At 35.7% G+C, this 13,102-nt stretch overlaps 1 protein-coding gene across 1 annotated transcript in view; it reads right to left on the bottom strand.

The window, feature by feature from the left end:
- The window catches only part of LOC111619331 (heat shock protein 75 kDa, mitochondrial-like), a 108,919-nt gene that overhangs the window by 70,921 nt on the left and 24,896 nt on the right, over window positions 1-13,102 (bottom strand). The window contains exons 2-3 of the mRNA XM_023361041.1: window positions 11,989-12,120; window positions 5,072-5,154 (exon numbers count right to left, since the gene is read on the bottom strand). Coding sequence (XP_023216809.1) covers window positions 5,072-5,154; window positions 11,989-12,120 — 215 coding nt within the window. The remainder of the gene's footprint in view (window positions 1-5,071; window positions 5,155-11,988; window positions 12,121-13,102) is intronic.

Genomic DNA, 13,102 nt, shown 5'->3' with positions numbered 1-13,102 from the left:
TCCTATTGATTTTCTCTTAAAATATTCCATTCACTTTAGTATTTATCACAATGTAACTAGTGTTATGTAGCAAGTTTATGTACTGTACTACTGACTACTATAACCGATCAGAGGTAGGGAGAAAATACTATTGTTAATGGCATTATTTAAGCTCTGACAGGGGGAAATAATATAGTATCGAAGAAGGAATCTAATTATTTTAATTACACGTTTTTAGAATAAAAAAAAATATCAAGACTTTATATGCCCATTAATTAATGATGATGATGATGATGCCAGGAAATTACAGAAATGTATAACTGGTTCCTACGCTAAGTAATTTTGATTTAGTACCACCGTGTAGATTATTTTTTCTGGCAACAGATGGCACTTCAGGATATAAAAGACACGGAGGAGGTGTGACGAGGTGTTTTTATAACCCCCCTCAACTAATCTAAAATGCCATAGGCTCGTCGAAGGGTGCCTCGACAGCGCGTGAAAAAGTTCTGTTTTTAAATTGAATTTCTTCGTTTTTCCGGGATGAAAACGTGTCCTTGTACAATTTTCGTCGATAATTAAAAACATTTTCGAGCTTTAAAAGTAGTACTTTTAAGCGTGGAAATTTATAAATTCATCATCAATCTCCTGTGGAAATTGATGATGAATTCACAAAACTATTCAATAACTGGGGGTTCTACTTGATTAAATTTTCGAAAACTTGAAAACCTTCAGGAAAAATCTGGGAACAAAGGGCAGAATTCAATACAAATTTTACTAAACATCAAATATTTCTCAAGAAATTCTACTCGATGGCGACCAAATGCTTCGAATTATTCCACCTACTTCCGGCGTAGAAATGCACAGAAAATCATTTTAAATATCTATAAACGAAATGGACTGCGTCATACCCGCATATAATAAAGGAAAATTTAAAATTAAATAATTAAAATACTCGACTTTTGTGATCGTAAACATGTGCAAGATGGCAAATTTTCGCTTTAAAAAACTCTTCTGAATCTCAATTTTTCAAGCAAAAAGTAATTCATCGCCTTTAGTATTAATGTAAAGGGTGGCCCGGAAGTCAGATAACCCGTGTTCTATTGTGTATTGTAGGGTAAGTTACTTACGAATCCGAATCGTAAACTGAATTTTCTGAAGAGTCGTAATTTATGCATTAAACGTGAAGGACCTCTTCTGAATAGTTTTCGTTAACATTTAAGTGGTAATGTGCAATCAAACCTCGATATAGCGTTCTCTTAAACAGAGTAACTCTAATAAAGCGCCATAATCCTTATCTGTGAATTTCACTCTCAAATTCGTACGGAAACCTCTTAACTAAGCACACGTCTTACACGGGTGGAGTTTTGGAGCACGGGGGATTGATTGCCCCTAACTTCGGCGGAAAAAATTATTGAATTTCGAACCGGACACGTGCATTATTTACGAGTGACTTTTATCGAAAAGCTTCTGTGTAAAGCGATCGCAATCCTCACCCCCAAAAAAGTGGGCACTCCGCTCATTTCTTGGAGGTGCTCGTGGCATTGTCTCAGCTCACGACTTCTTATCGCTTGAGGCAGCCTATTTTCGGTTTAGCGCCACACCCGATTTAGTGCCGATTTCAGAAGCCAACAAGTAGTGGCACTCAAATCCATGTATATTTCAATAAGACAGCAAAGCCTACAAGTGACCAAGTGTTGCGTTGTCATAACTAAACAAACAAATAAGACAATAAGCCAGTTGTTACGGTGGTTAACCGATTTTTGAGCCACCCTAAGAAAAAAAATACACGTAATCATTTACACAGGCTGTATATACAAGTCGACCCCCCTATAACACTGTAGATAATTCCGTTTTATACGAATTCCATGTTGTACGAGTCACTTAGATTTTACAAATACGTGAGCCGTTCACAGTCCGGCACACGTATTTGTAAAATCTGAGTGACTCGTACAACATGGAATTCATATAAAACGGAATTATCAACAGTGTTATAGGGGTGTTGACTGTATTTTTAAGACAATTTTAAGTGTCTTAAGATCATTTTGTGTGTGAGAAAGAGAAGGGAAGGGGGGAATAAATTTCATGTTCAACACTTAAATAAGGTATGAAAAATGTTATAAAAATTAAAATTTAGTGAGAGAGAAGAGGGGTTTTTCTTGTGTTTTTTTTACAAGTTTATGCCGAGCGGAATTTAGTTAACGGCACTAAACCTTAAAGAATATGTCTTTGATGTACAGAAAATGATTCTAATTCAGCGTACGTAAATTTATTCTATCGTCGTGCGTGGAACGAATCAAAATTAGTGTACTTAAGAGATTTATTGAATCAACGAACCCTTTTCGACTTAAAATCAAAAATTTATATTCTTCATAACTTACAAAATATAATAATAGTTCTAGTTTATGACTTTTCGGAAGATTAATACAACACTGCATACGTACTGTACGTATTCTTAGAAAATTCCAACATTTACCTCGGGAAAATTGATTGTCTTCACGTATAAAATACAGCAAAACCTGTGTAAGCCGGAATCTCACGGTACCGAATATTTTTTCCGTTTTGAACAGGTTTTTTTTAACATACAAAAAGTCGCTCCGTTCCAAAGATTTTATCCGTTTAGGCAGGTTTCCGTTTTGGACAGGTTTTTACTGTATATAATCTATAAATTTAAGTAATTTACCACGAAACAAAATTAAAACAAGCTGCCATTTTATCATCGTCGTTGATATCTAAAACCTTTCTTTCCCGAACTGTCTCGCGTATGTAGAAATTTTATGGCAATTACCATACAAATACGCTAAATAAACTGCATTTTGTAAATCGAATCTGTGAAGAACGGACAGTGGCGGAAACATACGAAATGCCTTTTGTTCGAAGGTTATTATTATTATTTTATTTTTTTTTTCAATGCAGTTTTGTCCCCTCCAAAAACATTATGAAAATGGCCGTTGTTGAGAGGTTCGACTATATTAATATACTGAAATGCGTGCAAATAGTAAAACCTGTCCGAAACGCATCTGGATAAAACAAAAACCTGCCTAAACGGGAAAAATTCTTCGGAATGGGGCGATTTTCTACATTAAAAAAACACCTGTTCAAAACGGAAACCTGCCAAAGCGGAAAATTATTCGGTACCGTGCTATTCCGGTTTATACAGGTTTGTTGTATGCGTAATATTTTACGATGTTTTCAGTAATTTATGAAATTATAATCTATAGTTATTACAACTCATTTGGTTCTATTGTTACGAGTGTATACATTGTGTGTGCAGTATTATTATATAGATATGCTCAGAAATTACGCATGAAACTGCATTAAATAGTTGGCATATGATTCTAATCGATTATATAATAGACTGTACATAATCATAAACACAAATTTCATACAATTTTATACAAAAATTAACTATTTACGTCCGGTATACGCTGTACAAACTAGGCGCTTTCAAATCGTTAGGCCGTACTCGAAGCTGATTGGTCGGAACAAAAATTCAAATATTTGAAATTAAAAAACCAGTTTAAAATTTAATTTAAAGCATTATCGTGTATATAAATTATACAATCCATCAATAAATTTCATATAAAAACATATTTTCTTGTTTGTTGTTGCGTGTTGAAGACAATTTTCTGTCTAGACAATAAAAAACAAAAAAATTAATAAACGAATCGCTCCGCGAGGGTTCCGGGTTCGAATGTGAACGGAATCTTTGCGAATCACGGATAATTTAGATAGGGAATCGTTTTCGAACGTCATATTTATAATAATCTAACAATAAATTAGTGATTTATTCTTTAAACACATGAAAAATTACACCTTCGTAATTTCTCATTTACGTAATCATCTCATAACGCCGCCGATATACACAAATCAAGGTTAAGTAAGCCTAAATTAGATTGATTAATTAATTAACGCCATGTAGCTTGTATGGCTATTAAACCCATTACGTATGAGCCTGAGTCGACCACGTGGATGAGCAATAGTGAATGATACCCTTACAGTCCATTATAAACAGAGCCGCGACCTTCATGGGGCCTCACACATAGAGGGGATCTTCTGTTAAATATTCGAGGTCCTCGAAAAGGGCCTGTGTTCAAATTATGCATGGAACCCCGCAATGTATAAATGATAAATCAGGAGCGTCTTAAAGTGAGTTTGAACCCATATGAGAGGTAGTTATGCCTTGAGTGCACGTTTTTTTTTTAAAGGGAATTAAATTAAAATGGCGTCAAGTAAATAGCATTTTCTTCTTTACAAAACTCAATAATTGTATTATTTGCCATTAAATCTCAATTTAAGATTTCACCAACAGAAAAAATAATTCATAAATTTAGATACACAAAAAGATTATTCGCATAACCTATTAAATCTCGAATCACAGACAAATTACCTAATTTTTTCCCCCATTTTTTTTATGACGTATAACAGAGGTTAAGACCAGTCGCGTGTACTCTAACATACACGGTAAGTACAAAGGATGTAATTAGAAGGGCAGAGTCTTAAGACCTTCCACAGAGTCCACCACCAAAGATATTGGTGACTGTATTTCATTACACTTATGCAACTTTAATCAAAGGGTTAACAAGACAGTGCCCAGGATGGTTGGTGGTCTGGAATAAAACATCTCATTACAAAGTCATTCTGCTGACGAAGCAAAAAAAAAAAAAAACTTTCCTCCATATGTTTTTAATTATGTCCAAGTTTTCATGAGCCCAGCGGGCAGGACAGTGCACGAGTCGCAGCCACGAGCGCCATTGTTCCCTCTTCTTGGCATCGTGACCCCGCTGAGATGGTGGTTTATGGTTCTCTCAAGTCGGACTGGATTCCTATCTAACCCCTTCTTCCACGGCTCCGGTGACGTCATGGCACGATCGGAACAGCGAACTTGCCTCGAAGTCACGTGCAGCATTTCCATGCTGGCTTTTTTTTTTAAAGCCTTTTAAGTCGACTAGACGACTTCACCCCCGTCTTGGCAATACTTGTGACGCTTGTTTCATCGTCATTTTTTTTAAACCAATAAATCTTACTTTTTAAAAGATATATTTACAAAAATTGGGCACCATTTTCGTGAGTAAAAAAAGGTGGCAACACTTACCTCCTTTTCTGAATACAAAGACTTGGCCACTATGTCTAGCAACATTCTCGTTTCGGCTTGAAATTCTCGTCGATCAGATTCGCCTAAATTTAAAGAGAAAAATTATAATTGATATAAATTTAACCCCTCATTCCGGATAGTTAGAACTTTGGGAGGGGGGATAGAAACTATGAAAAGAAGATTCAATCAGCTATCAAATTGTGATTTCGTCCCCCACAATTCCGGATAGTTAGAACTTTACGAGGGGGGGACAGGAACTATGAAAAAAGAGGAGAAGATTCAATCAACTATCAAATCCTGATTTAAAGAAGGGAAGAAAATGAGTGTATTATATGGAAAAACACATCAGGTGTAAAAACCTAACGACTACGAAAAGGGAGACCGACGACCGTCTGGGTGTCGGGCGATACCACAACTCCGCTAGAGCGTACTAATAGCCTCCTTCATCCATTAGTTGGATACGCTCATAAACACTCAGGCACTGGTACAGTCTCTAGCCAAGTTGCGACCATTACTCTTTTTTTATTAGCTGCCTTATGGTAACTGAGGCCCGGTGCCACTTCACCGCCAATGACAGTGTCTTTATGACGTCCATAAATTGTGTCCCGGCTGGCTTGTGTATCCGCTTTCTCTCCCCCCCATTCTAGATACAACCCTGACAAATGGTATAGTTATGGAGCACGTGTCTGCCAGTGTCGCACGTTCCAGACTTGTAAGGCAAGTGGAAATTGTCAGCTCCCGAATTGTATGGTTAGCTCTTCGTCAAACGCGCCGTTCTACTGAATATAAAAGCGCTTCTTACGCCTTTCTTCCCTCCCTAGAATGTTAAACTGTGTATTAAAAAAAATTATAAAGGGTTACTTAATTAGCGTGGGGCATAATCACACGCGAGGCAAAAAATCCGGGGTGGGACTCTACCACAGAGCGTAGAAACTAAGGGCAGAAATGTAGAATTACCACTTCAGAATGGTTATTAGACTCGTATTTTCTGAGTAAATTAGACATGGTAGAACCTGTAAACGGCGGACATCGATAGATGATAAAAGTGGCCGTCGTTGGGAGGTTGTTTCGTAGGCATTTTCGTTGAAAAGTTTGAAAAAAGCTGCGCGTTAGAGATGGCCGTCTTTGGGAGGTGGCCGCCGTCAGAGGTTTTACCGTACAAAAAAGCAACAAACGAGAAATTAAATACTTGAAAACGAGTTCAACAGATGGCAGCATTTAATTTATCTCCGATTTACAATCGAATTAATTAGCATTTTAAACGAGCAAAAATTAATTTTAATCGAAAACATTTCGAGGAGGAGAAAAAACACTTAATTATCAACAACTTTTAAACCCAATTAAAAATTAATTTCATCTAAACCCTTCCCGGCAATTATCCGGAACGCAATATAATTGATTATAATATAAAACTAAAGGGGGAATTAATCAGCAAAGGGGGGGTCCGATCGTTGACAAATTAAGTGTATGGTGGACAATTCCAACAGCAGCGAAGGGGGAAAAAATCTCATAGGAGGATGGATAGATAGATGATGAGATTCAGGAGGGGGATTCATCCAGCCAGACAACCCTCCCGACTGGCCACGGTTGGACAGGTTAGGTAATCCGGATAGCTCACCAGGTCCTTGTTTCCTTCCGATCGCCACACAACCAAGCCGGTAAGTACGTTACCTTCTCTGTGTTTTGCATTATCTTGTAACGCAGTTTCCTCTTCGTTACTTAATTTTCACACGCTGTAAAAAACCGTAACGGCCCTGTAGGGCCGTTAATTTTATTTAACTGATTGTAATTGAGCGCTCGCCATCGTGTAAATTACACACGTACTCAATTACACGTTTCGCGCGAATTTCTACCACTTTTTAACTAAATTTAGGCGGATTTTATCTCGAAAAATCCCTATTTTCGTTTAATTATCCAGTTTTCTTTTTTCTGGCGCTACATCGCAGTAGTTCCCGTATTTATCGAGTCGCCAGCGTGTAAATTCGATTTACCGTAAGAAAATCGAGGGAAATCGCGAGAAAAATAAACAGCCAAACAGTCCTGGAATAATTTAACAATTGTACAATTGAATATAATTCATTTACTTAGGGAAAAATCCCTTATTTTGCCCTCGTAAATCGATCAAATTAATGTATTGAATGGTGGAAGCGACACGCGTAACGTTATGAAATTAACGAAGCGTACGGGAGTATCATCAGCTTATAGCTTAATTTTCATTATAATTAAGATTCTAAACACATTTAAGGGCATAATTATAATATAAATTATATATTACAAGCCTATTCTATATAAAAAAAAATAGGCACGTTCCTATGTAATAAACCAGTAAACACGTACCTCATCCGGTATTTTAATTGTGTTCCAATGCTCTGTATCATCGCAGCAACTTAATTTTAACTTAATTTTGATTTCAATTACGTTATTCGACTTAATTTGTAATATAATTTAACATAATTTTACTTTAATTACTGTATAATATGTAAATTTGTTACAAAAAGCCGTGAAAAAAACTCATTTTATTAATAACTAAGAGGTAAGTTTTTATTATTTTATAACTACATAATTCATTAAAATTGATACAGATTGATTAATTAATTAATTATAATTATAATTAAATCGCTTGTAAATGTTAAACTAAATGACTTGTTAATAATATTAGGGATGTAGACTGATTTTAATCGTAAATAATGCCATAAATTGTAAACCTTATCGTAAATCCGTCTGTCTGATCGTAAGTTTAAATATATATATGTGTGTGTATTTAAGTAAAGTAAGACCACTTGAATTAGGGTCCGAATCCGCTTTTTTTTAAGGAATTTTATATGAAAAACTCGCTTCAAAACTGCCATTTTTAGCCAAATTTCTCGATATTTCATATAAATCCAAGTGTTTCCTCTATTGTAATTTACAATTAACTATTATATTTTTGAAAAAAATTTAATTAAAAACGTAATATTTTATAGGTAATTTCGAGTAAAATGTAAGTTAATAAATAACTATGAGCTATTTTTTTTTTAATGCATCCAGTCGTAGATGAGTGGGAGGGAAATAAAAATTTGGAGGACGTTTGCCAGTGTGTGTGTAAACTGTACGAGATAATTGTTTTAATCTTATTGGATGCACGTCCAATAAAAGCAAAACAATTAACCTAAGGGGGGATTTTCATCAGAGGTGAGAAAAATACCCAGGAAGCACGTGTTTTGCAGTCATAAACAGATTGTCTTATGGACTCTCGATATAGCGAAATAGTTCTGTTGCTCCTTGCTAATCTTTACGCATTCATTCGCTATATCAGGTGGACCAAAAGTCAGTCAACCGTTTACAGATCAATTACAGCTTCTAATATTAGTTCCCTTTTGTTCTATTGACGTGAATTAATTCTTCGTTAACTGAGTTATGGACCACCCTGTACGTCATCTAAATAGAGATTCTCTATTGATTTAAGGTCTCTCGATTTAGTGACACGTGATATAGCGAACAGTTGTGTTGGTCCTTGCTATTCTTTATGTAGAGAGTGATTTAGTTCATTCACTATATCGAGATTCCACCGTATGTATCTTTAATCGGGAAGGACCAAAAGTCAGCTAACCGTCTTCATCCTTCTAATACGCAGCCACGAATTATATAATTTTTGTTTTATTCGGTTCTACTGACGTGAATAACATTCTCGGTTAACTGAGTTATGGGCCACCCCATATTTATATTCTTTCAAGCAGGAAAAAAGTTCGCTTTCTTCAATTAAAGCGCTTTTTATTTCTAATTTTCGAGCGATAAAACTTCGAGTCGTAAACAAAAAGAAAAAGTTATAAATTTTATGGCCACAATTACAAGAAACCATCCCGCGGTTAAGATACAATTACGCCATTATATAATTAAACTGAAACCAATAAAAATACCCCAAAAAAAAAGGGATTTAAATGCGGCATATGTAACGTTACACGTATAAAAATTTCAATTAATTTTTTATTTAACGCTGTGACTCCTGATCATCATTAAAGAGGAGGAGGAGGAAGAGGAGGAGGAGGAGGAAGAAGAAGAAGAGGAGGAGGTAGAGAGAAAGAAGGAGGAGGAAGAGGAGGGAAAAGAAGAAGAGAAGGAGGAGATAGATGAGATAGAGAGGAAGGAGGAGAAGCTGTGTGTTCGCTCTTCCTCCTTTAAGAAAAAAAAATATATATATATATATATAGTAACGTTAACATGTTAATGTTTACAAGCCTTTTTATCGACTTTTCCTGGAGGAGTGATGACACCCTTCGTGAATTTTTCAGCTTATCGGAGCTCTAATTAATTAAAGGTGTTAAGTCATCAATCCCGGGGCTATTCACTGGAGCATAAATGCTTAGGAATAAAGAGAGAAGAGTCGAAATGAGGCTAAATGAAGTTGAGGGGCCAACACGGGTCACCGAACAAACAAACAGGTGGATGGCTTCGGGGTATATTGCTTAAACACCGTCACCTTCTACAACGTCACTCAATTATAATGCGGGAATTTAATAAATGACATGAGGTTGGAAAGAAAGGAAGAAAAAGAGGAAAAAAAAAAGATCCTACCATCATGTAAAATCTTGCACGAACTTAATTAAAAATACATATAAATGTATACTTTTTCTATACAGGATAAGCATCTTTACTGTGTTTTACGTGCAGGATAAAGGATAAGTTTGTGCTGAAGTATTCTAATTAAAAAAGGAAGGCGAGAAGTGCTTCAATTAAAAAAAAAAAAGTCATTGATAGATGTTTAAGTAAACAAGGCAGTTGTCTGTCAACGAATGCATTTATTGTCTTTCTTAAGAAGGAAACTTCACACAACTTAGCCTTTTTGATGTATGTAAAACACAGCATATAGCCTATGTAAAAACATGTAATATTTAGTGTTAACCATTGCACTATCATCCTGCAATAGGATAGGGAAAATTTAACTGCATAATTGCATTTAATTTATCGAGATAATGGTTGAATTTCTTCCAATCGTCTCGTCTTAAAACAGATAAAAATCTTGAAAAAAAATTAAAAATATTTAAATATTTTAGAGGATTTATCAATTACTCAGCAATTAGGAGGCAATTATCAAGAGAAAAATTAAATTTGCTCGGTTAAAACGCCATTACAGAGATGAAAAATAGCAAATTTTGAGGGATTCCACACGAGATAATTGATTATAAATGCGAAAATTAAACTCTAGAAGCACCAGGAAGTGATGGTACTGTACATTTAATATTTTTCCCATCAAAATCTTGAGGTTTTCTTGGTACATTAGCATAAAATACAGAAGAAAAAGAAAAAAATTAAGTAAAACAAACAACGTTAAAATTTATATGCACCGTAACTTTGATAATATCAAACAATTTCCTTTCACAGAAGAATAATATAAAAAAATAAATAAATAAAAATAAAACAAACAAGAAGCTGCTTAAAACAAGAACCATTTTCAAGGTACAATTTACAAACCAAATACCAGGATGTAGGGGAAGAATGCGTGTGAGAATCTTCAGGTCGAAAGAGAGAAGGATGAGATCTGTGGCGGGCAGGACCAGGTCAAGCCTGTAGGTGACACAACAACAACAAACACCGGTTGTTGTCGTGTGTGAGAACTTCTGCGAGGCAGTCTCTCACACACCCCACATCACAGGCCCGCTACTTAATAGGAGATACCTTTTTTTCCTCTCGGTTCTGTCTCCCTCGGGGGCCAAGTTCCCGCGGTCAGATGTTAACTAATAAACTAACGGCAATCAGTTCGGCAACACCGGGGTCATATTTTTATATATATATAACTGTCCTTCCGCTTGTTACGTATCCAATTTTTTTAATACCCGTTACGTCGATTTAATTTTTCAATATGGCGAAGGGGTGTAGTGGACCGTGTCTTCTTCTTATTCCTTTTTTTTTTTTTTCTTTCTTCTTCGTGTGCTTCTTCTTAATGGGTATTTAGGTTAATACACGTTGAACGAGACAATCTACAGAAGAATTTCCCATTGCACTTATAATAATTTCAGTTTAATTTTATATAGTTTTTCTTTTTTAAACTCGTATGTAATTGCATTGGGGAAGGAGGTCAAACAACACAACCTGCAGGCAAAATGCATTATTATTATTATATAATTGATTTGTTTAGTTGTGGCTTACGATTTCCCATTTCGGATTTTTCTTTTTAAATAAAACCTTTATTTATTTTTTTAGCTCGTTAGGCTATAAACTGATTTAACGCACGGTTGGGTACTTGCCCTTACTAAAATCTTATCAATCAATCATCGTCCCGACGAAGGGAAGTGAATAAATTCTTTATAAATTGGAAATCTGTGAAGGATACTCTGATCACGTGGTTAAATCCTCACCATTAACTTTATCCTTGATAGATTTATAAGCATTTAAACACTGGTATTAGCGTGTGGAGCGCTTATTCTTGCGAAAAAAAAAATTGCACTGGAATATTGTAATTTTAGAATGTTTCAGTAAGAGTAAGACAAGTAACTATACTCCATCCACCTGTATCGGATTTTCGATATACCCGGAAGCCATGGTGTGTCATGGGAGGCGACAACATTCAACGCTAACCTGGTATCTCTACCTCACGTATCTGCCAGAAAAACAACATAATCCAGGGGACTCCGAACTTACAAATTAGGCCTATTGAATGGCTGACCTATTCATAATCTTCCTCGCCGCTGCAAGCTTCTCACCCATTAAGGACTATAAACCTTCTCCCAACCGGTCATCATGTGCGTGTAATGGACAATTGACCGCAGTTCCAAAACCTGTTCCTACATCCCGGATCCCCTTCTTCCCTTTGCTGTTTTGAAAATTAACTTAACCCTTTCGTCCTGTCCCACCGCAACAGATGCAGAACTTAATCTCGCCCTCCCCCCTTCCAGGAGTGGGATTTTTTTCTTTTCTTTTACTAAAAATATATCTTTTCTTACCTTGAGCCTTCTCTGTATCTTTAATTATAGAATGGTAATCGGTGGATGTCGCTGGTTCTTGTTGGCTCCAACACGATTTGTAGGTGGTAAAATGCCTGGCAGTAAGATACCTTTGCCTCTGGAGGTATCTCGCTAGAAAAAGAAAACAGGAATTAAATTCGGATTAACGAGTGCTTTGTGATTCTACAAAGGGAATTGTGAGTTGCCTCTAAGGGCTTCTCGCTATAAAATCTTATTAAAAAAATTAATTAAACCGAAATTATTTTATTCTTCTACAATTTCTTAGTGATTTTACTCGGGATTTTTGCCATTTTCTTGTATTTATTGATGGAAACTGAAGGTGTAAAGTCTCAGTTTTCATTCAATAACTACAGGAACTAGGAAGCTAGTTTTAAAAGTTTGAGCTTCTGTATGTTTTTAGAAGTTAATTAAATGTAATTAAACACAATTAAACCCATAAAATATTTAAAAATCACAGTTAAAACGTCGACTTTTGCTAGCTTCTTCCATTTGTTGACTGTCAAACCGAAGGTTATCACCTATAAGCATTCGAAAACCTACTACTACTCTACAATTTTCCATAAAAAAAAAACAGATACTTAAGCACATTAATCGCGTATATTTTACATTCTTCCGTATTTCGTTAACGTTTGACACTGTTTATCTTAACGCTTCAACAGACAGAACTTTGATAAAATGACTTTTTTTGGTCATTCTGGAGCTCAAAGATCGGGCTACACCGTTAATATAAGTCAAAGCTAATCAAATAAATGGCGATTTTCATTACCTCCAACGTGTGTCAATCAAATTTAATCGCTCAGAATGATCAACTTAAGGTAAACAAGCGGGCATCAAACAGGTTTATGACACCTAAAAACTTGAATATCGCTTTACCTATTATCCAATTAGTACGAGACTAACGAAGCTGATTAAAAGATATCGATTGTCTCCGAGTCTTTCCCTCCCCCCATGTATTGTTATGAATTGCTGATGACGAAATTCCTAATTATGACTAAACGATTTGGCTCTTTAACGTCATTAATACGTCACTTAGGAAGAAGGTAGGGGGGAAGAGTAGAAAAATTGCAATTCGGAACCGAAGGATGAGAAGACA

This window comes from Centruroides sculpturatus, unplaced genomic scaffold (assembly GCF_000671375.1).
Source record: "Centruroides sculpturatus isolate CEXI.00-Female unplaced genomic scaffold, Cexi_2.0 scaffold224, whole genome shotgun sequence".
In the NCBI taxonomy this organism is placed as follows: domain Eukaryota; kingdom Metazoa; phylum Arthropoda; class Arachnida; order Scorpiones; family Buthidae; genus Centruroides; species Centruroides sculpturatus.
The sequence above is the reverse complement of the archived record's forward strand: the minus strand, read 5'-3'. Positions and strand labels throughout refer to the sequence as shown.